This window comes from Haemaphysalis longicornis, unplaced genomic scaffold (assembly GCF_048455015.1).
Source record: "Haemaphysalis longicornis isolate Haplotype H1 unplaced genomic scaffold, Haemaphysalis longicornis Haplotype H1 scaffold_9, whole genome shotgun sequence".
In the NCBI taxonomy this organism is placed as follows: domain Eukaryota; kingdom Metazoa; phylum Arthropoda; class Arachnida; order Ixodida; family Ixodidae; genus Haemaphysalis; species Haemaphysalis longicornis.
Genome location: NW_027526460.1, coordinates 129,125,731 through 129,148,566, shown reverse-complemented (window position 1 = coordinate 129,148,566; position 22,836 = coordinate 129,125,731). Strand labels below are relative to the sequence as shown.

Sequence of the window (22,836 nt, the reverse complement as noted above, 5' to 3'; positions counted from 1 at the left end):
GGGCGCCACGCATCGGTGACAGCTCCCGCGGCGGTCGCTTCGGGGCGCCTACGGAATACCGACGGTTATCGTTCCTTTAAACGTCGTTCGCTCGCGTTCTAACACACGTATCAGGGAAATAATAATACCACAATTTACGGCAAAGATATGTCTTCAATGCCTAAGAATTTCATCTGTTTGATAGCGGTAATTCTTGTTCATGGTTGTCACCCGTTTCCTTAATTTAGGGTGCACTGTCAGAAGATATGGGGAGTCGACTCCAGAGAGCCAACAAACCCCACCGAATCTACAGGGCACAGGTGACAAAGGGGGTGGCCGTCTGATGTGCGGCTTTCGCCGACTAGAGCGGCAAGAATGAGCAAGAGCCTTGAACGAAAAAACAACACAGACTTATATTTACACAGGCAAATCACAAATACAAGCACAAGGTAACGGATCGATAATTTCTGACAACTTAGATGGAATTCGAATACAAGAAACAGTCCAATTAGACAAGATGATACAAACAGGAGCGTACGTTAACAAATGAATATTACGAATCGGAGCAGTTAACTAAAAAAGAAACGAACAGTTCGATGCATATGAGAGACAGAGTCCCAGCATATTCACCGACCGGGCCGGACGATGCACCGCTGTCGGAGGCGAGTCGGCTACCTGGGAAGCGTGGCTTCGCTGTAGGCCAGGCCGTCCGAGACGATCACGGTCATTCGAGGCCCGGGAGCACGTTGGAGTCCTCCAGGGCGCGGGTCGCCGATGGTGTGATGTACAAACTGGCAGGTGCAGTTGTCAATCACGACGTCCAAACGTAGCTGGTTTGCTTAGGCGCGGCTTCTCTTTTTATAGGCGCGCCGGTGCGGAGAGGGAGAGCACAACACACAACGCGCCCGCCGCCGTGAGCGAATAACTTCCCTCTTCTCCATTCTAGAATGATCGACGCTCTTTAGAACTGGCAAGGCCACCCGTGCCTCCTCGAAAGTACTGGAAGCTTCGACGAAACCCGAGCGGCGGAGGTTTTATTTTAGTTGTTTTCTTGCCGGCGAGCCGGCGGGTGATCATGTTACCGTCTCTTCGTTCGAGAAACTTCCAGCCTTGTCTCGGGCGAATAGAACCGAATGGAATGAATCGGACGACTGTAAGAAGAATTAGGCGCTGTACAATAAAATGAAACATTTATAAGGTACTTTTAGACGTCGTACGCTCGAGTTTGTGACAATGGTTTAAAAAGACGAGTGCGATGCGGCCGCTCCCGCAACCCAGTTCCCGCCATGTTCGGGAATATGACTGTACAACATGTTGCATCGCTAATTCGGTTTAAACATTGCCGCCCGTTTGTGCTGGAATATAAAACTCCATTACTGCTGCCATTCACCATGCTAATTGAAGGACAATTTTAAAACGGCCATGTTTTAACTTTGCCAAACACAGGCTCAGCAGCCCCATCTCGTGTTTGAATTCAGGCACGTTAATTTTACTCCGAGCCAAATGTCCCGAAATGCCGTGAAATTGTAGGTCACATTTATTAGTAAACCGGTTATTTACTCGTTAAACAGGGACGTAAAATCCTTAGATGCACTGCGTACCTGATTGCTTTGCGTGAGAGAACACCTGTGTACTATCGGTATTGTGTTTGTGATTTGCTTTCTTCTTTCCATATTTCGTTTGAATCGTGGTTTGATTTCGCGTGTGCGGTCGAGTTTTCCGTATGTGTGAAATCTGATGTGGGAAGTCTGATAGGCCGCTTGGGTGGATATTCATAGTTTTAATAAAAACTGCTTGGCAGTAAGAATTTCTGTATTTTTGCGTGATTCTATGTTGTCTAGCATTTACGCTGCTTGTCGTTTTTTTTTTAATGAACAACACAGAATTAGCTCAGCTTCCAGTTTTAATAATCTGTATATGTTAACTCCAGGAGGGTGGAACCGGAATTAACGCGGGCAAGCAACACGGTTGGAAGGATTAATGCGGCTTGCAGCATCGCGCGTCGGCGACGGGCGAGGGCTTGGAAGCGAAGTGTACGGTTGCCGTTTGTACTGGCGGTGGGGTGCCACGTATCGGCACAGACTCCGGTTTGGGTGCGAAAAGCAGCAGCGGTGGGAGTGTTGAAGTTCGCGTGAGCGCTTTGAGCTTTTCGTTTCGCAGAATTTCATGCACCGAGCGTGCAATATAGCGTACTAATGTGCTCCTTGCTATGAAATGCTCAAGGCGTGTGCTCAAGGCGTGTGCGTCGGCATCTCAAGTACGCAATCAATGGCAAGTGAGCACAATGGTTGCAGAAAATGAAACGATCGAACGTTCAATTTTGGGCCTAACTGTGAATGAAGAAAGAGATCAACCGCACTTACCGACAGAGGCAGACCCAATCCTGTACGCTCTCACGGACATGCAATCATGCGGCCAACGTAATTTTGAGACTCGAGAATACCAGACTTCGTTCGATCTGACAGGCTTTTTCGATAACACCAGGAGAAATGCCGCCGCCTTAAAAAGAAAGCAAACAGACTAAACGAAAAACTACAAAAACTGCAAGAACGCTGCGACGAATTCCGCGAACAAGTGAAGAAGTTCGAGGAGGATCGCGCCGTTCAGGCAGCTTGACACAGCGGACAAATTTGTAAGCTCCTTTCAAACACCGTATTCCCGCACCTCGCAGACTGTCCGCTGATGTGGTGCGCCAGCAACAGGGACCCGTACCACTGTTACGAGCTGTGCGAAATGTTCTTGAAAGAGCTATTGAGGCCGCTCTTTGGAGAATGTACTGCAGCTTTCGCGAAAACATTTCTTGCCAAAGGTTTTCCGCTTGTAAGACGACTGCCGCGGAAACCGTAGGTAAAGATGACTTACATATTTTCTGACATACCCAATAAATCCCATTTTAAATGTTGTATTATATTTACCTTTTTATGTTCCAGCGATTTAATACAGTTTAATTTAACTTCCAGCTGTATATTACGTTGTGCGACTAGTGTAAATCAAAAAACGACTGCCGCCGTTTTACACAATTCCAACTGCATCCTGTACTCATTTCCGTGTTTTGGTTCCCATGTGAATAGTGTTCTTGTTGCAATAAATCAGTTCATAGTTGCGTTCGCTCTGTCCACTTCATTCCCGTGTCCATCATTTTGTGTACCCTGTAACCTAACGCACAGTGTAACAATATTTCCAAAGCAAATGAACCAATGGACCTAAAACGTATTAAGATTAGTCCAGTTTTCTTTGAAAACGCAGTTAAAGCAAGGTGTGAAAATAGTCATTCACATTTCTCAAACGCGCATTGAGAAATGGCCGTGTACGACACAGCGTGAAACGTTTATGTGATTTTCACGTACGCGCAGGTTATAAGCTGTTACGTAATAAACATAAATGCGGTTGCTCAGAATAGCTTGCCACGCCAAATATTATTCCTGAAAGCTTTGGGAAAGTCTTTAGAAAGAAATCCGCCTATTGCGCTTGACGTTAGCAATGCGCCACCTGCAAACGTCGCATGCGGTGCGCTAAAAGGAAAACAAATGCAGCGCTGAGCCTACTTCGGAAATACTAGTTAGTCCGTGACGCCTATATTCTGAGTTTCCGCGTCACGTATCACCGCATTTTGTAATAAATTATGAAGATGCTGACTTCGGCCGTCGGTGCAGTCATGAACAACTTACACCGCATTGAAACCGTGACCACGGCCGGCAGCCGCCGCTCTTCTTTCACCGATGATTAGCGCTACGACTGACGCTGCGGCGGAAAGGGAAACTAACGCCGTCACCGGCGGAGAGCCGCGTTCGGCAGGCCGGACCTAGTTTCCATCGAGCGGCCGTGGCAGAGCATTCCCAAGTGACATCACAGGTTCTGTTGCGGAAAATGAGCTGGTGGGTCGCATGGTCATTTCCTTTTTTCCTAATTATGTAGCTTATTTGAGCGAAGTTTGCGTTATAAGTGGTGTCGTTATGGTTCTAACGAGGCAATCTTTCGAATGAACCAAACTTGTGTTTTCTCTTCATGGCTCCTTTAAAGCAACCGAATTGGTAATCACCAATTTAGAAAACGGAGCCCCATTCGTTGCAAGGAGTGCGCAAAAGGTAGCGTTTCTCTAGCGGCCAGACGTCTGTATGTGGTTTGTACATATTGTTTTCCCGCCCTGCAAACCAATCCTTTACATATGTTTGCCGTACGACTACCTAATTCCGTCGGGTGTGGGTTACCCTGGAGGTGCTGTCCAACAAGTTAATCAACCCGTGAGAAGGCTTCGCGCAATTGACGCAAAGCTGCACCAGAACAGGCCCGAAATAACTGTCGCTAAAGCAGACGACAAAGCCGTACCGCCGCCGCAGCCACCGGCGAGCAGGCACTTCCGTGCGGGGAACGCTGGATAAATTCGCCGCGCCATCTCTAGTGTGCTCCGTGAGTGAAACCTTCCGCCCCCCTCCCTGCCCCCTCCACTGCCTCCGACGCGTTGGGAGTTTGTCGTCCCGCACGCCACAAAAGAACCGTTGGCTGGTAGAGCTAGAAAGTTTTGCTTCGGTGAGCGCGGCGATGAGCCAAAACAGCTCTGGTAGCGAGAGTATACCCAAAACAAGGAAAAAAAAGGGTTCCGGCTTAGCTCAGCTAACCTCGTATACGCAATGCAAAAGCTTGGCTTAGTCTGGTTGAGTCTTGGTTTCACTTTGTTGACCTTTGATGTAGCTGTATTGCCGACCACTGCTCAAAGTCGTTCGGTCCCGATAAACGCTAACAGAAGGAGGCCCGGCCTCGCTTTCATTCCCTGCGAACGCGGCGTTCCTGTTTCACGGCGAACGCGGCGCAAGAAGAGTCACATATCCCGAGATGACCCAGGGGCGCAAGCATGGGAGGCGGCGGTTTTGGTCGGCTGCCGATCAGCTGAGCGGCTGCTCCCGTAGCGGCCGCCGCCGTTAAAGGGGCCCTGAAAGGCATTTTGAGCACACTAAATAAACTAGCGCAATCGTTAGATTGGGTCGTCAACGTCAGCTGTGCCAAGTATTACTCTTTTAGGCACAGCGGAAAGCTCACACTTTTGTTGCAAAGTTTGTCGCTTTTTTCTCACCCTTCCCTTCGTGTTTTTGGACGCCGCCATCTTCACATGTCTACATCATCGATTCCCATATGTTCGTCATGAGCTAGACATCCTGCTATTGGGCGGCTTTTTCACGCACTTCCGGCAAAGAGATGAGTCGTCTGCTCAGCGTCGGCTCGCCGGCTGATCTGCCAGCGGAGTGGAGTGCTACATTTTACGACAAACGAAACAAGTGTAAACAAACGCTTAACCGTTCGTATTGAATGCAACACGGCCATAACACGACATGGGTATTCTCTTACCTGAGTACGTTCCCTAAAGAAAGCGTTGAAGCCCCGTGGCACTTCTTTCGTGCAATCGCAGAGAACGCCCTGAGCCGAATGCCCGGGTTTGACGGATACATTTTATTCAACTTCAAAACAAACCAGAGATGCGTTTCGAACGAACACAACGTCACAACATGCGTTGCAAGTCTGAACCGCGATTGACAGACGATCGGTTGCTTCCTCCTGCCCGTCGTAAATTCGGCACTCACCTCGCGCCTTGTTTGCGGGGACGAACAGCAAGTCACTGAGCTCTGGCACGCAAGCGAGAAGGCTTTTAGCCAGGCACACTACACATACCCCATGCGAGGTTGAGTCGTTCATCGTTCGAGAAAGATAATCCAGACCATGGGAAGCACTATCCACCCGCAGAAGTACAACGTCGCATTTCATCGCGAAACGAACGCTACACACAGGAGGCGATGCACACACACACACACAGCTTCGGTCGCTGCTTTGGCTTAGCTGCAAGCTTCGTTCGGACAGTCAGCGATGCTACGACGATACAGAGCTGCGTGAGGGCGACGTGCTAACCACTTCACGTATTTAAAAACACAGGGGCAAAGAACTTGGTTCATCGGAAGCAAAAGATCTTTCCTCCATTATTGTGCCTGAAATATGCTGGCTAGTGTTGCTAGTGTGCCGAGGGCGGTCCCCAGGCGGGCGCCGGGAGCGATGTACGCGGCCGGCTGCCGCTTGGGGCGCTGCCGTGCGGGAGTGTGCGCGTTCGTCCGGCCCGAGCAGATCGCGCGGTTGCCTCCGCGCTGCGTAGCAGACGGCAGCGGCAGAACTTTCCAATCCCGCTTGCGATGAAAGCGAGCGAAAGCGACGGGAATTCTGTCGCGTGACGAAAATTTCTCCCGACAATTCGACAAACACGATCGTCGCGCGACAAAGCGACGAAATTCCCATCGCTTTCGCTCGCTTTCGTCGCAAGTGCGAACGGGCCTTTATGCGCAATCTCCGTCCCACATAAAATAATATCTTGCTTGTCGCCTGAACATACGGTTGATATGTGACTACGTTACACTGTGCTTGCGAGTGTATTTAAACGATGTCACTAGGTTTGAAACGTAAGCGCTCGGCGTGCAGCTTTGTAAACGCAAGCAGCCTCACGTACGCACGCTATTTTGCTGCTAATAGAGAGTTTTAGTACAGCGTTTGTGCCTTTGCATACGCTAAACGCTAATTTTTTGCGTACCGCTACGTAAACATCGCGAGGGGAGTTTTAGTAGAACCAGAGTCCTTCAATGCTTTACATTGAAGGACTCTGGTAGAACGTCTCATCAGTTTTGCGTTGCGACATGCTAGTGCATACAGCGCCATCTGTTAAATGTTTTCCGAAATGACTCGCCGGCTGATCTGCTAGCGGAGTCGGGCGGAGTGCCGGAGTGCCTGAACATTTTACGACTATCAAAAAAAGTTCAAACAACACACGGGTGCAGCTTGGCAGAACACGGATGCTCGCTGCTCGAGTGCGGCGTTGGTTTGCTCTGCGCCTTCCCGTTCATCGCCACTGATAAAGCAATCCGATCCGGCGTGCACGGGTTCTGTGTCGGTTTAAAATGTCTTTTTTTCACATGCCGCCGGTAGTAGGAATTACAACCGCCGCAAAATAAGACCCGGCACGAGCGGGCCCACATCTGAGACCGCGCTTTTTGGATAAACAGTGCGCGGTGCACCAAAGGGAACGAGCGCACGATTCTCCCTGCGCGGCTGCGAGTTCGCCACCGATACCAACTGCAGCTACGTACACCGCGAAAGGGCAAGGCCAGGCCGCACACATGCGGCCAGGTCTTTCGTTCGCTTTTCCAGCCTTTAGAGGAGTGTCCATGGTGTCAACAAAGATGAAAAAGCCGAAAGAGCTGGCCCGTAGCAGACGGCAGTCTGTGGGAGCGCAATAGCGGAAGTACGTCACCGCTGAGGAGCGAAGCATCATGGGAGGGGAGGCCAACAGAGAAGAAACAGTTGAAAGGAGGAGGAAATACGGCGCGACGATAATGCGCGGTTTTCGATTTACGATTTCTCAGCTAATACTCATCGCTTTAACAAAATTCTTGCAGGAGGAGATTGCTGATACATTGCTTTACTTGGTTACATGTACATCTATGCATCGGCGGAAGGCATTTCAGGACCCCTTTAAAGGAGCACTGACACGAAAATTTCATGTTCCACTTTTATTGTTTTTATCGATGCTTAATGGTCTGGCGAACCCGAAACAGCCCTTCAAATACTTCAGCGCGCGATAGTTAATTACATTGAACGGCCTGAAAATCGTTTGTTTCAAATTCCCGCGCTTTCATCCCGAACGGCGCATATGACAGACTCCCGGACAGACGTCACCGCTTTGTGCGGACGTCACCGGCGCCCGCCTGAGAGGGTGTTGCGCCCGCTCGCCGCTCGTGGGGTCGTGCGCGTGAAGGGACGTCACGAGTTTTTGACGAGCGCTGTCGCGTCACTTCTTTTCCGCTCTTGGATTGACGTCACGCTGATGTCCATTTGCTGAGTGCCGCCCCGCGCGCTGCTCCGTCGGCGCGATAAATGAGATCCAATTGAACTACGTTCTTCGCGTCGCAGGCCGCTCATATTTCAGCCAGGGTATTATGTTGAGTGAAGGAAGCGAACTGTGCAATAATATTAACGCCGAAAATTGGTGTCAGTGCTCCTTTAAGTTAAAACGTGGCCTTGTGCGCAGCGCCGACAGCGGGCCCGGCGAATCACGCGATGCGCTGCGAGGGGTGTGTCGCCGGGGGTGTGTCTCCGGCCAAAAGGTTAACTTGAGCATCATCCGCGAAACCGCTGGGCGAAAGTAGTAAAGCTTGGCTGTAAAAACAAAAAGCAAACCCGTCACCATGACGTCACGGGGAAAGAAAGGGGTGTGCTAGATATAGCGCGGCCATCCGTTGGCCTTTCCCGGCCTGGACTGCGAACGGTTGCAATGTCCCAGTGCTCTCGCCGGCGAACTCCAGGCGTCGCCAGGCAGTACGCGTCACGGGAACGGCGGACGCAGAAGGGCTAGAACGCTAGAGCTGGATCGCGCGTGGACGCCAATAATTGCCACACAGAAAACAAGCGCAGTAAAAAACAGAGGACGAGGCGTGGAAAGGACAAGCATCCAAGCCTCGTCCTCTGTTTCTTAGTGCGCTTATTTTGTGTGAGACTGTAAACCAACACGCCCAAACCTTTTCCCTTCTGACAACAATAGCTCCGCTGTTTCGTCAGATTTCATTAGCGTGGAACCGGCCTTAATTTTTTCAACTTCCTAAAGGGGCCATGCACACAAAATATGTTTGTTTTGTCCGAAAGCTTTGGTGTCTTGTAGTTCCCCAGCGCTTGTCCGGCAGCAAATGATGCTTTCTTCACCGAGACAGCTAACAATTTAAGCCAAAACTTTATTTCTCCCGATCCATTGAGTGTTTCGTGACATCTGCGATGACGTATCCAGAGGAAGCGTTCGAGGAAACGTTAGTGCACTGTTTCGTCTGGAGCCAACTGCGAAACGCTTTTTTTTTTTACTGTCATTCCTCCTAGATGTCGCCACGATACCGTTCAGGACTGCTGTCCGCACTCGCCTTGTTTCTGAACGCATTTTCACCTGGCTTGTTTTTGTTACGGATTCGTTTCGGGAAATATTGGGTATGCTCGACAAACAGGGTCACGTAAAACAATGTCGCTTACCCCAATCGTCTAGTGTCGTGTGATATTACCCCAAAGGGCAGTACTGCTGTGCAGCTATAACAAGCACAGTTCGCGCAGTACCAACAGCAGTACGCACTGGTGCCTTTACGTTTACGCGTACTTTATGCTGCTATAAAATAAATACGCATTACATTTAAGCGCAAATTGCTCGTTCTGCAAGCTGATAAGTCCTGCCTAACCTACGTTTGCTTTTGCTGGCCTCAGCCAATCGCACAGCTGCCCATGATACATCATCGGTTCGACTGCAGGAAATGAGCGAGTGGGTCGCATGGCCATTCTCTTTGTTCCTAATTCTTTACCCTGTCTGAGTGAAGTGGGCGTTAAATGTGCTGTCAGTGTTATTCTAACGAGGCAATCTTTCGAATCAACCAAACTTGCATTTTGTCTTTCTTGATTTGTTTGTTGACACACCAAGCTATTTTTATTTCTGGACTCTGGGTGCTTTGCTGCGCTAGAGTGCCACTGCGCCAGTGCTACTGTTGCTAAAAACCGTCATGTTCTGACTTCTAAGGGTTAAATTTTACCCCGGATTTGTGGCTTCCTGACCACAAGTATTTATGGGCGGCGGTATGTTGTGGGACAAGTAGCTTTCTTTTATTTACCAGTAATTTGTGTCTAAGTTGCTGAGCTAAAAGCTGCCCCAGCAAACGGTTACATGGCAGTAGCGACAATGACAACATCAAAACTTTACGCACTTTCGTGACATAACCGAATAGAATATATACACATCCAATATACAAAAACTGCAAACAAGTAAAACGTAAATCTGGTTAAACCGTCTTTCAGTTCAATGGCAGGTCACATAAATTGGCCGGAAGGATTTGCTTTGGGGTGTAAATTATGCGAAATCAATACCAAACACCACAAGATAACAGACAAGAAATTAAAACCAAGCAGCACAAACATCTACAACTTGCAGAGAAAAAAAACAAAAATTGGAGAATTTTCATGGTAATTACAAATTCATTTACAAGGTCAGAAAATATTTTCGCAATTCCCGAAAATTAAAGTTGTCCGTGTGCTTATAGCTGTTTAGAAGGGACGGGAGATTGTGCAGTAGCGATTGGAATTTAATTGGTGCGGATATGCCGGATGAACCCAGGATGTTAGCCAAGTTTGCCAAGGATGAACCCACTGCGGGTGTTAGCCAAGTTTTCGCTTTGTCGCAAAGAAGCCAGGCGAGTAACAAAGTCTTTGTATTGGGGGGAAGAAAATGTCTCACTGGTTATCATCTGAAACAACAACGCCAACCCGCCGCGGTGGCTCTTTGGCTAAGGCGTTGTGCTGCTGAGCGCAAGGACGCGGGTTCGATTCCCGGCCGCGGCGGCCGCCTTTCCCACGGAGGCGACAAGCAAAAAACGCCCGTGTGTACGAGATTTCGGCGCACGTTAAAGATCCCCAGGTGGACAAAATTAATCTGCAGCCCTCCACTACGACGCGCCTCATTGCCTGCGTTGCGTCGGCCCGTTAAATACTACAATCAATCGAAACAACAACGTCACGTGCGTATAGCTTTCTCGAATACGCTGTTCTACACTTTGCCGTGACGGATGTTCGACAAGGTGTACCTCTAGGAATTTTCTTTCATTTTGTTTTCCAAGGCTGCTATGTGCTCACAAAGAGTAATGGGCTCAAAGGGCACCCCTGTCTCAATACTCTAGTTGACCTGCGACGGGTGTGCCTGCCGTTCCCATCTCTGGTACACCTGGTATATTGATTAATTGCCTTAAGAAACTGTATGAAATTGTCAACCACGCCTTGTATACTGTCAGAACACTCCACAGAAAGTCTACGTTTACGCTGTCTTTGGCTTTGGACTTTGTTTACGCTGACTTTGGCTTTGGAAACGTCGACTTTGGAGATAATTGGTCAAACAGATTTCCGACTAAGTTGGACGCTCTTAATACGGTTGCGGAGAGACCGATTTATTTTCGCCTCGCAGTTCGCAGGGAAGGGGCTTTTGAAATTCTGTTTTACGTGAGCACTGCTGTATCCATCTTCTCGACGTAGGAAACGGTGCCAATTTGTTTTTGGACTGGACGATTCGCCGAAAAGGCCCTTTTTGAAACGGCGTTTCTGCGGCGAAGGGACTAGAGGCACCAGTGGCAATTCTTGGGCTACCAATAATGCGCACATCGCTTTGAAAGGTCCAAAGGGAAAGCAGTCCTGTAACGAAGCGCGCATTAAAGGAGCCATGAAGACAAAATACAAGTTGGTTTTATTAGAAAGACTGCTTAGTCCCGATAACAATGATAACAATATCATCGCAATCTTTAAACAAATAACGGAGTTATGAAATAAAACGTGTGAAGCAGTCGCGACCCCCTAGCCAATTTCCCGCAACTTTTCTATGACGTCACGGAACCTTGTTTGTGTGATTGGCGGCCGCCTAACTGACCTGTCGAGACGACACATGACTGGACGTCCGTAATGGGGCCTCTAGTTCCATTTGACCGCATCACTTGAATGCTAACGTGCAGTTAACGCACTGAAAATTATGTTTTATTGTTGGCCCGTATGACGCCATTCTTACTCATAACACGTCACTGTGGTACAAAATTTGAAAGTTTTTACATACTTCTTGTATTTTTTCGTTAAAAAAATATCCTTTGTGGCTGTAATGGAGCTGAGTGAGATACTGAATCCTAATTCTTTCAAATTAAACGAAGTTGTGTTTTCTCTTCATGGTTCATTTAAGCGCGAGTGCGGGCGCAGTGCGGCCACGCAGTGCGGCCACGCAGTGCGGCCAGTGCGGCCACCGTGCTCAGATTCGGTTCATTTGGTCAAGTTAGTAGAAAACTTATGTGTTGTCTTCATTTTTAGTGTTTTCTATTGGGTGCCTAACGCTTATACAGTGCTTTCGCATATATTTGAATCGAATAGGTGTCTACTTCGAACAGCGGCAACACGACGGGGACAAAGTCGTCTTAGCGCTATTAGAAGCATGCAACCATACCAACTAGATCGACGTTCATTACTGCTACCGAACAGTGGTGTTTTATTGAAATAAACGTATGTATATCTTAAGTTCACACTAATACTTCTGAGTAGAATCAAACCGTAAATCATACATTATAGTGTTTGCAAGTGGGTTGCACTGAATTTAATCAGATGTTTAGAGTGATTGGGTATCTGTTAATCCGAAGATAGTGTAACGCGCGGACGGCGTGCGGTGCGTTGTATTTTACCGTGCACTGTGCTGTTTCTGTTATTTTATTCGACAATGGTGTGTAGAGCAAGAACAAAAGGCACGTGATAATCGTCTGTAGGCTACTAGAGTGGCATTTTAATAAGCCAACAAAGAGATTTTATTTGTGTCCAGACGACTAGTTTTAAAACGGCATTTCTCAGGCGTATACAAGACGTCCTGTACGCCGATTCAGTACTACATCCAAAACGAAATTTACAGGTCCTTTATAATTCATATTCCAAACCGGATTTTTCTTGACGTTTGCAAAAATGTATTTAAATTATCTAGAAAAGGCTGAGCCACCGGATATTAGCAGACGTTTCAGACGTCGCAACGGCGGGCGTCTTTTCCGAGTCGTTTTGTAGCCATTTTTTTTTTCGTCTGGAATATACGCAGCAGATACGTTTCGTGACATTTTGTGCTAGCGGGGTGTTAGTGCTAGCACAAATAATCATCCACGAACCTGTCCTATCTCCATTCACTCTGTAGTTCGCCTAACATGTCATTTTCTTGCACTCATGCTTGAATTTCTCATTTTGTAATCTGCAATACAAGTATGTAGATCACTCATGTTAGTGTTTTGTATGAATCAATCAATCCTGGCGTTGTTTCCTTTGCCTTATGTATAAATTGGTCGTACTCTGGAGAGGGCCGTACTGTATTTGCTTGCTTTGGTTCCTGTTCTGTAGTGCCCTAATCAATGGTGGCTTATACTTAATGGTGAAAGTGGGTTTATCTGCTCCGTCCGAAAAAGCTGCTTCTTGGGAGGAAACCTTTTCCTCTGCTCTTCTACAGTCAATATTTGTCAAATTTATTTCCTTTCCGTAGTCTTGCGTGGCGCTGTACCCCTCGGTGGAGGTAGGTATCACTTACTGCATATCTCTTGACTGGTCTGTATTTATTTATTTATTTATTTATTTATTTATTTATTTATTTATTTATTTATTTATTTATTTATTTATTTATTTATTTATTTATTTATTTATTTATTTATTTATTTATTTATTTATTTATTTATTTATTTATTTATTTATTTATTTATTTATTTATTTATTTATTTATTTATTTATTTATTTATTTATTTATTTATTTATTTATTTATTTATTTATTTATTTATTTATTTATTTATTTATTTATTTATTTATTACCCTCCGGGTTACAATACGCATTGTAGAGGGGAGGGGCTAAATTAATAGTAGAATACAAGGCACGTAAAAAAGGAACACATTGAAATATACCAACCATTGCTCGTTATGCGTTTCCATTCACATCCACTAATATTGTTGATGGAGATCGTTTTTTAAGCCTAAGGATCCAAAACTTCCTTGATGGGCTGTCGTCATTTCGTAATTCTGTCATATATTGGCGCTTTTATATTTTGTGTTTGCCTGTATCATTTTCTTTACTTCCACTTTCTTGTGGCGGTGATTATCCGAGTTCTGTCGCATGTTGTCTGATTCCATACCCGCCCTTCGTGATTGCGTGTGCTCTCGATGCCTTTTTTTCACTTGTCAACAGTACCTTGTGTTGCCTTGTGCCACCAGCTCATCTTTTCTTTTACCTTTGGCTTCATCCATATTTATTTGTACTGAGACAATAACATCCCAATCCGAATTCTTTCCTGAGTATTCATTTATTTCGATCAGCTCTAGCCTTTAACTGACATCGTTTAAATTCGTTTCTACGATTGCACATGATACTGGATTTCCTGGGTTGTCCCTTAAAAATTTAAGGGTCTAAGCCCAAGGGCGCGAATTCGATTCCTGGCCGCGGCGGCCGCTTTTCTGATGGAGGCGAGAAGCGCATACGCCCGTGTGTTCGACATGTCCGCGCACGTTAAAGATCCCCAGATGATTAAAATTAATCCGGAGCCCTCCACTACGCCACGCCTCATCGCCCGTGCTGCGTCTGCGCGTTCAACCGCAAAATCAATCTTGCAAGGGGAGTCCCTTGTGGTCGCTCCCTTTGCTGTTTCGTTTTCATCTGTCGTCCTGTCGTCGTTTCACAAAACCTCTCATGTTGTCACATAGCCAAAGAACACGCAGGTTTCTTTATAGAGCGGAGTTTATTGCAGTGAACTTGCGCTGCGCTAATAACTTAAAATATGCACAAGCGGTGAAGGAGCTGTCAACATTTGCACAGGCGAGCGTCGGCGAATCGAATGCCGCTGCGTTTGCTCTGCAAACATTCATCTTTGCGCCTGAATATTCTTGAACGGTCTAATCAGATTTAGAACATCGGTGATGAAAGACAAACATTCTATGTTAGCGACGACAGGCGATACACTCTTCCTATCAGCGAAGGTAGCCCGCGTGGTATACATAAGAAAGACACAAAAACGCGCACCTCACTTCTAATTAATATTAGGAAGCTGGGCGTGGCCAGACGCCGGCAACATAACAAATAACCAAACCAGAGGGTAGAGTTCCCAGCAGTAAGTATAATGGTTCTGAGGCTCACTGTCTCCTATAGCTTTCCTGCGTTACTGAAACGCGACACTTACTTCATCCGTTTACTATCACCAGCACGTTTCGCTAATGTTGGGCTAGCAGAAGAGAGCGACTGTAATCTCTGGCTTCATCGGAGTCTTCTGTGCGGGCCTTCGTACCACCGACCAAGGCGATTTTAGAAGACAGTTTGAAATCGCTAATATATCTCTCAGACCTCAATATCGCTTCTCAGACAGTTCAGCGTTTCCTCATTTCACGCCCTGCTCAGGCAGCCTGAGCAGACGTAAGCAACTGGTGACCGTGTTCTTTTCCTACCTCCTTAGACGTTTCGTGCACTCTCTGCCAGTTTATTTGTTGTTTAACAAGCTCGACACCCCAACCTGCTTACTTTCCCGACATTTCCCCAGCTGATAAGTGTGCCCTGTACGATCTCACAGGTGTGTCCTATGCGTTCGATCTCGAGCGGGGTGTCAGGTGCAGACGTGTGGAGCTTTTGTCGGTAGAAGAAAACAGTACGCGTACCGTTTACCGTCGGTCCTGAGTAGAGCAGGGTGTGCGAGTGCCCCCCTACGACGAGGCTGACTTCAGGCACGCTCTGGCAGATCTCTACGTCACGTAACACTCCAGAATGTCCCATGGCGATGATGATCGAGACGCCGGCTGCCCGGAGCTTGATCGCTTCCCGCTGGATGCACTCCACCTCGTCCGTGAAGCGAACTTTGCCTGGAAGAGAAAAAGAGGTCCAGAGACACACGTCAGCACAAGGCCAAAGACCACGTCTGCTGACGGTATCCTTTAGCTGAGTCAGAGTGGCCGGTGGTGACCTAGGTGGGCCGTCCTTCGGCGCCGTTGCTAGAACGCGATTGCCAGGGGCATCCGATGGACGTGAAAAAGTTACATCACCTCCTATACACTTGTGTCACTTCCTCCAGCGGGCATTGTGAGAGATCAGTGAAGCTCAGCACGTATAAAACTAACAGGTACTCGTAAGCATGCCGTTTTACCCATGGCGTGAAACCACTGCATTAACATTGTAAAAAAAACTACGGAATTCAGCGCATCATCCCAGATTAAGGTGCAGGGTGTGCTTGTCCGTTTTGGACGTTTGTATGATCACTGGTGTGCATCAGCTAGCGCCACATACATGGCTAATCTACCATTACAAAGTGCAGACTGTCTAGTTTTGAGTGATATCAATGTTATTGATCTTATTGCATGAGAGACAGATCCAAATTTCAAACTCGAGAAATCCAAAATCTTATTTTCCGTCACTTTCCTCTGTATTTTTCAAAGAGTTATAGAAAACAATTCAACAGAAATTGGAAAGCTGGCTGTGCATTCTTAAGCCATACCAATTGGTGGCTGCATGACGGAAATAAAGGGGCCTCCCCTGCGCTTTCTTTCCTCCATGGCGCGCACCCTGAAAGGCGGGGCATAGCTAAAAATGACCTGACTTCAGCCACATTTACTGCCACACAATGGGTATGCCTCTTCCGCGTTGTCTTTCTTGTTGCGCAATCCGATAGTTCTCCGTTGCAGCGCTGTGCTGCCTGCTCGGATTAGAGGTCGAATTCCCCGAATCGATTTCCGCACTTTAGATGTCCGGATCGCGTTACTTCTATAGTGTAGAACTAGTGTCGATTCGGATCAAATAAGCTGTGTCCTGCCCTACCTCTCTTCTGTATCGTTTAATTTGGAGCAAGCGAGCATAAAGATTTTGGTTTTAGAAGCGAATACGACGCGAACAATCCTTCTGTTCGAGTAGCGTGGAATCAACTCAAATACGTTGGTATTACATGAATTATTTGGCTATTCTCTGCACCGATAACGAAATAGTTAATTGCTAGCTTATGCCTTAGTAACTGGATCGAAATAAGTTTGGCATTTACGAGCTTTTGTTAAGTTTTTTGTGCGGCGTAAAAACGTCCGCCGCCTTCACCTTCACTATGGTATTAGGCTTAGTGTGAAGGCTGCTTTTTACAAATGTGACAAACAAAACCGTAAGTGTTTTATTATTAGTGAAATCAGGGTATAATTATAGCCATTTGTACCCCTTGTCAGGTGTGACCGGTGACGTTGACCACTACATTTAAACTGCTGCAAAACCAACCTTGAGCGGACGAGTTTTTTTTCCGTGATCTTCAGACGCTAGGAGTGTCCCATGCTACAACGGAGGACATTTTTTCGAGCGACCTCTGCATTGTCGGAAGAGAAGTGTCTCGTCTCTTGCTGGGATTCTTGCAGTCTACAGAACTAAGTGAGGTGCGGTGACATTGCGCGTCTCTGTTATAATATGACTAAGTGAAGTGTGGCGACATTGCGTTTATCTGATATAATATTGCGGACGAGAGAAATTGCCGGCACTTATGCAAGGCTAAGTCCGCCTGATCCAAAAATTCATACTAGTACTACTACTTTGAAAAGCTAGAGTTACACAATTCTGCAAATCAAAAATCGACCCCGTATCTGTTGGCTCATCTCAAAGCATCATCGAAAGACGACAGTCCTCTGCCGTCCCTACAACGTAACTGCCTTTTTTCTCTTCCTTTCCACCCGTCAGGATCTTTCCCACCTCTCTGCTTCCTCCCTAGGTAAGTGCAATGCCGATTTTGTGAACCCAATTCAATTTTCCCGCGCTCGCACTGCTTATGCACCATCTGGTGGGAAACCGTGTGACCTGCTTTATTTTTCTACAGTCTATGTTGTGTTTTACCTCCTTTCGTAAAAACCAATGCGACCAGTCTTACCATCTGAAGGGGCCATGAAGATAAAATGCAAGTTCGGTCCGTTAAAATTCCCAGATAACTACAATACCAATTTTATCACCAACTTAAAGAACTAATAGAGATATTAAACAAAACATATTCAACAGTGGTGACCCTCTATAGTCACCGTTCAAATATGTCTCTATGACGTCACATAATCTTGTTTGTGCGATTGGCGGCCGCCTATTTTAGCCACCGCCAAAACGAGGACAGGGCAGGTGTAGCGTGACCTCTATTTCCGTTTTGGTCGTAACAGTTTAATGCTATCGCGCAGTCAACATACGGATAAAAATCAGCAGAAATTCAGAAAATCAGCAGAAATTCTTGTCTAGGGTGTGAGTTCTGTACGCTAAATATGGCTGTGAATTGCGAAAGACATTAGATTAGTTTATTCTTTTCGGGTTTTCTTTTGTTTCTTTTCGCAAATGATGTAAAGCTATGCCCTTATAGTGATGAAGTGCCTTTACTTCGTTAATTATGTTGTTTTTTTTTTCTTCTGAAGTTTCAAGGTGTACTGCAGGGTTGGTCCGTTTACGCTATTTGCATTCGCATTTTTAACGTTCTCTCGTGGACTTTTTTCTTTTGCTCTTCTTCCTTCTCGCCAAACTCGACGGCCACTGCGATACTTCGAACAATTCAAGAATTACTCTGCGAAAATGTTCACACCCGCATGGTATGAACCCCGGGTCACTCTCTGGGGACGATACAGGTAACCAGCTGGCACACACCGCTGCCTGGAAGTGTATCTCCAACCCTCCCATGGCTACGTTTTCCGTCTCAGCACGTGAACAGCCTGACCCTTCACTACCGGATTCATCTCTTCCTGTTTGGCCTCAGCGATATCGCGAGTACAAGATATTGAGTAGGAAGCGGCTTATTGACACCTTACCACCAGGATTCATTACGTCTCTCAATTGTCCGAATAGACAGGGAGGACTCTTTGGCAATAAGGTATACGCTAAAATCATCCATAAAAGGACTCATCCGCTTTCCAACGCTCCCCCTAAATGTCCCTTCTGTCAGTCGCACTGTTACGCTAACATTTATCAACCAACGTGGAAACGGCCTCATTTTGCCCGGGGTCGAGGTCAACTGCTCGATTCCAACGCCCTCCTGAATGATGTACAAGAGTTCGCAGTGACACATCGCTACCTGAAGGATTAGGTACTTTTCTTTAGAGAATTTTCTCTTGAAAGTTGCTTCATGCGTGGACGACGACCCCTTCTTCAATTTGTCCTCTCGAAGAACTCTAAGTGAAAGTCCGCAAACCAGACAACGCTTATAGCGCCCCCAGTGTACTTCAATTAAGAGATGCAACAGTGATAGGATTCCGGTGTACAAGAACTGAATGCGATTTTTCCATAATCGAAATGTTCCTTGCTCCCTTTTTCATTCCCGTTACCACCTTTTCCACACCAGGGCGCGCCTTGTATTTAAAGCTTATCAATCAATCAATCCTTCGGCTTTGGGGGAAGCTGTATACGATGTATACTTTTGATTTTGTCAAACCACTTTTTTAAACATTTAGTTTTTTATTTTTCTTATTTTTTGGTTTTTCAAAATTCTTTCCGACCAGTTATCTGCATTTACTCTATTAAAACGATTAAAGGTGTTACTGCCACCAAATCTGCAATTTTGCGGAAATGCAGGGCGTGACACGGTCCTCGCTAGGGGGGGGGGGGGGTACTCGGCAAAGGATGCTACGCATTAACAAAATTGTTTTAGTTCCGGTCCATAACTCGTCCCTCCGGCCCTAATACTACACTATCGCTCAACCTTTCGCTCAAATTCCTCAACCTTTCTCGCGCTCTGCGGGTTTAAAAACGTCTTTAAGAGACTTGAACGGAGCTGAGTTAGCTGCCAAGTCAGTTCTCTCACATAAATCAAGTTTTTCCGTCGTGGTACCTTTAGACAGGATTCATCAGACATGTCGCCGCAAACAAAACTCAGGATGCTTTGGCGAATACCAAATAACATAAAATACCACACAAAGGAAACATGTATGGCCCATTCTAGTGGTTCTAGGTGTTTGGACAGATGCGGCTTGTATATATTGTTGAAATTTTGTCAACCTGCGGCGCTCGCTTCCCACTCCCAGCTCGGCGGTTTCACTGGTGGGACACTTGCGCTCGCGCCTAAAGTAATCGGTGCACTTCGGAGGCAGTCGTAAGCGGTCACATTTCCATATCTTCGCTCCCTAACCGGTCCTAATTTATTGAAAAAGACATATTACGCGTGTTTTTACAGCGTAATTTCTTGTTTTTAACCAGGCACAATTTCGACTACCCGAATCTGTGCAAACATATATATTTGCGTATTTTGTCGTCGATACGCTTCGAAAATACTCTGTATATGAACGGTGCTATGTGATTGAAAGCAAATAGAATATATTAGAAAGTTTCGCATATCGCAGGCTTCCTAGAATATGGCCGTTCGAAAAATTTTTTTGCCGGAGGAGCTCCTGCGCGGTAATTTAGATATCGTGACAACAACGAAGTCAGCATGACTCGTAAGTGATGCGTACAATGCCCTAGGTTTCTCTACTCCATAAAGATAGGAATATTTTACAACATTTGCATGAAACCCTGTGCATGTATACTTCCCTTTATTAACGGCATTAAATTTGTGCTTACTTTGTCGCTGCCGGTAATCTACTTTTGCACATGTATTTGGTCACATGAGCATGAGGACTACTACTCTGGGTCCTCCCTGTGTACGAGCTTATTTCGCAGCGCGGGCTCCCGTACTCCTGAAGGCCATAATAAACAGTTGGATTGAGCGCGTAACACCAGCGGAGATTGGGCGTACCTGGTTTGGCGAGGAAGACGGTGTTGGGCGTCACGTATCCGATGAGGCCGATCTTCTGTCCTCCCTTCTCGATCACCATCGACGGCTTCACCTGGAGGTCCTTGAGCAGCGGCTCCTCGCTCATGTCGACGTTGCAGCCCAGCACGGGCACCTTGGTGCCGTTCAGGAACGGCGCAAGCCCGTCGGCGCCGCGGTCGAACTCGTGGTTGCCCAGGGTCTGTGTTAAAGGAGCCATGAAGACAAAATACAAGTTGGGTTTATTAAAAAGACTGCTTAGTCCCGATAACAATGATACCAATATCATCGCAATCTTCGAACAAATAACGGAGATATTAAAGAAAACGTGTCAAGCCGTGGCGACCCCCTAGCCAATTTACCGCAACTTTTCTATGACGTCACGGAACCTTGTTTGTGCGATTGGCAGCCGCCTAACTGACCTGACGCGACGACACATGACTGGACGTCTGTAATGGGGCCTCTAGTTTCATTTGACAGCATCACTTCAATGCTAACGTGCAGTTAACGCACTGAAAATTGTTTTATTGTTGGCCCGTATGACGTCATTCTTGCTCATAAACGTCACTGTGGCGCAAAATTTGAAAGCTTTTAAATACTTCTTGCTTTTTTTTCGTTAAAGAAACATCTTTCGTGGCTCTAATGGAGCTGAGTGAGATACTGAATCCTAGTTCTTTCAAATTAAACGAAGTTGTATTTTCTCTTCACGGCTCCTTTAAAGGAGCCATGAAGAGAAAATGCAAGTTGGTTTTATTCGAAAGATTTCGTGTTTTATAGTGCCCCCAGCGCTTGTCCGGATACAAACGGTGCTTTATTCACTGAGACATTAAACAATTTAGGTTAAAATTTTGATTTTCCCGCTCAATCGTGCGTTTTCGTGGCCCCAAGTGACATCACTGGAACCGACCGCTCTGCAGCCTAGAGTACCTTCATTCACGCATCCGCCGTACAGGGTAGAGACACGTAACGCTGGCGCCGCCATGTTCGGTTGCTCGCTCGCCGCCGAAGCAAGTCATTGTGTCAAAACCGCGCTAAAATTATCGCCGCAACGTGGTTTACTGAAGAAGTTTGAATCATATTGTCTGTTTCGCGTTGCTAGGTCTCGTGGGAAACGAAAAGAATAACGCGTTGAGCCCGTTGGCCCAATTGCGGCGGCACGGGACCGTTCAAAGGTTGTCTCCACCCTGTACAGCGGTGTAGGTTTGTTCTCGCGTTTCTTTACGTTCCGTAACCTAGATGGCGCCACCATACCGTGGCAAGCGTTTGGTTTGTTTTTGCCCGCATTTAAACCTGGCTTGGTTTTGTTCTGGGAGAAAATATTCGTTCCCTGAAACAGTGCTCGCTCGACAAATGGGGTCACGTAAGACACCGTTGCTTGCGTCAATCGGCCAGTGTCGTCTGAGACAACCCCAAGCCCCGTAGTGCTGTGCAGCTAAACCAAAGCATGCTGTGCGCAGTACGAACAGCAGAACGTATCAGTACTTCTATGTTTACATGTGCTTTCGTAACTTCCACTGTTTGTCCCATCATTCTTATTGCTTTGTAAAGAATGTGCCCTAAATTTAAGCGCAAATCGCTCGTTCGTCTAGTTTGTAAGCTCTACCTACCTAATTTGCGTCTGCTTCTGCCAGCCTCCGCCAATCGCAGAGCTTAGCCCATGTGACATCACAGGTTCTGTTGCGGGAAATGAGCTGGTGGGTCGCATGACCATTCCCGTTTTTCCTAATTATGTAGCTTATTTGAGCGAAGTTTACGTTAAAAGTGGTGTCAGTATGATTCTAACGAGACAATCTTTTGAATGAACCAAACTTGTGTTTTCTCTTCATGGCTCCTTTAAGCGCGCCGGAGGTAAATATGCGGCGCACCCAGCCCCTACCAGCACCGAGGGTAGCCCTAATGTCAGATAAGGCTACAGAGTATCGGCACTCTTTGCTCCTATTGTTCCGTGCCGCCTCCGTTATCACTGGTCACTTCGCGTCACGTGACATTTGTTGCCAGTGCGACGGTTCATGGGCGCCGGCATTTTGTTGTTTATGCGTTCTAGTCTGTCAACTGTGGCAGTCTCAGTTTGTATTCCTGCTGTGCGGCTGCGCGCAACTGGCGTCATTCCGAACGCGAATAAAAGATAGCATTTCAGCTGTAGAAGCGCGTCCGGAGCTGCCGTGTTGCTGCGTCTTCGGCATGTGTTGTTCACAAATGACCCGGACAAAGTTAGCGGTAAGGTTGCAGAAGCGGCAATCTCGAAACATTGATAAGCACTAAAATGGCCGCCGTTGCTTATTTGCGCGCCTGAGTGACGGTACTCTGTATGTTATTTAGTGACACCAGGTAGCCCCACCTTTGCACACAACTGCCAGAGAGCCGCTGTAAAGGTATCGTCATCGTCATCATTAGACCTTTGGAGTTCACTGCATAATGACGGCCCCTCCCGTCTTACTGCAACCGTTCCTGTTCTACAAATTCAAATCCATTCTCAGTTCAATTTTCCAGCGTCCGCATAGTTCCCACGCCATGTATATCGGGCAGAGGACGTCTGTGTCTTTATATATTGTTTTTTCTTCAACATGG

General features: G+C 46.8%; 1 protein-coding gene across 1 annotated transcript in view; it reads right to left on the bottom strand.

Annotated features, from left to right (window-relative positions):
- Nucleotides 1-22,836, bottom strand: part of LOC144153687 (protein 5NUC-like) — an 81,405-nt gene that overhangs the window by 24,278 nt on the left and 34,291 nt on the right. Inside the window, exons 4-5 of the mRNA XM_077685359.1 lie at nt 20,254-20,470; nt 15,203-15,403 (exon numbers count right to left, since the gene is read on the bottom strand). Of these exons, the coding sequence (XP_077541485.1) occupies nt 15,203-15,403; nt 20,254-20,470 (418 nt within the window). The remainder of the gene's footprint in view (nt 1-15,202; nt 15,404-20,253; nt 20,471-22,836) is intronic.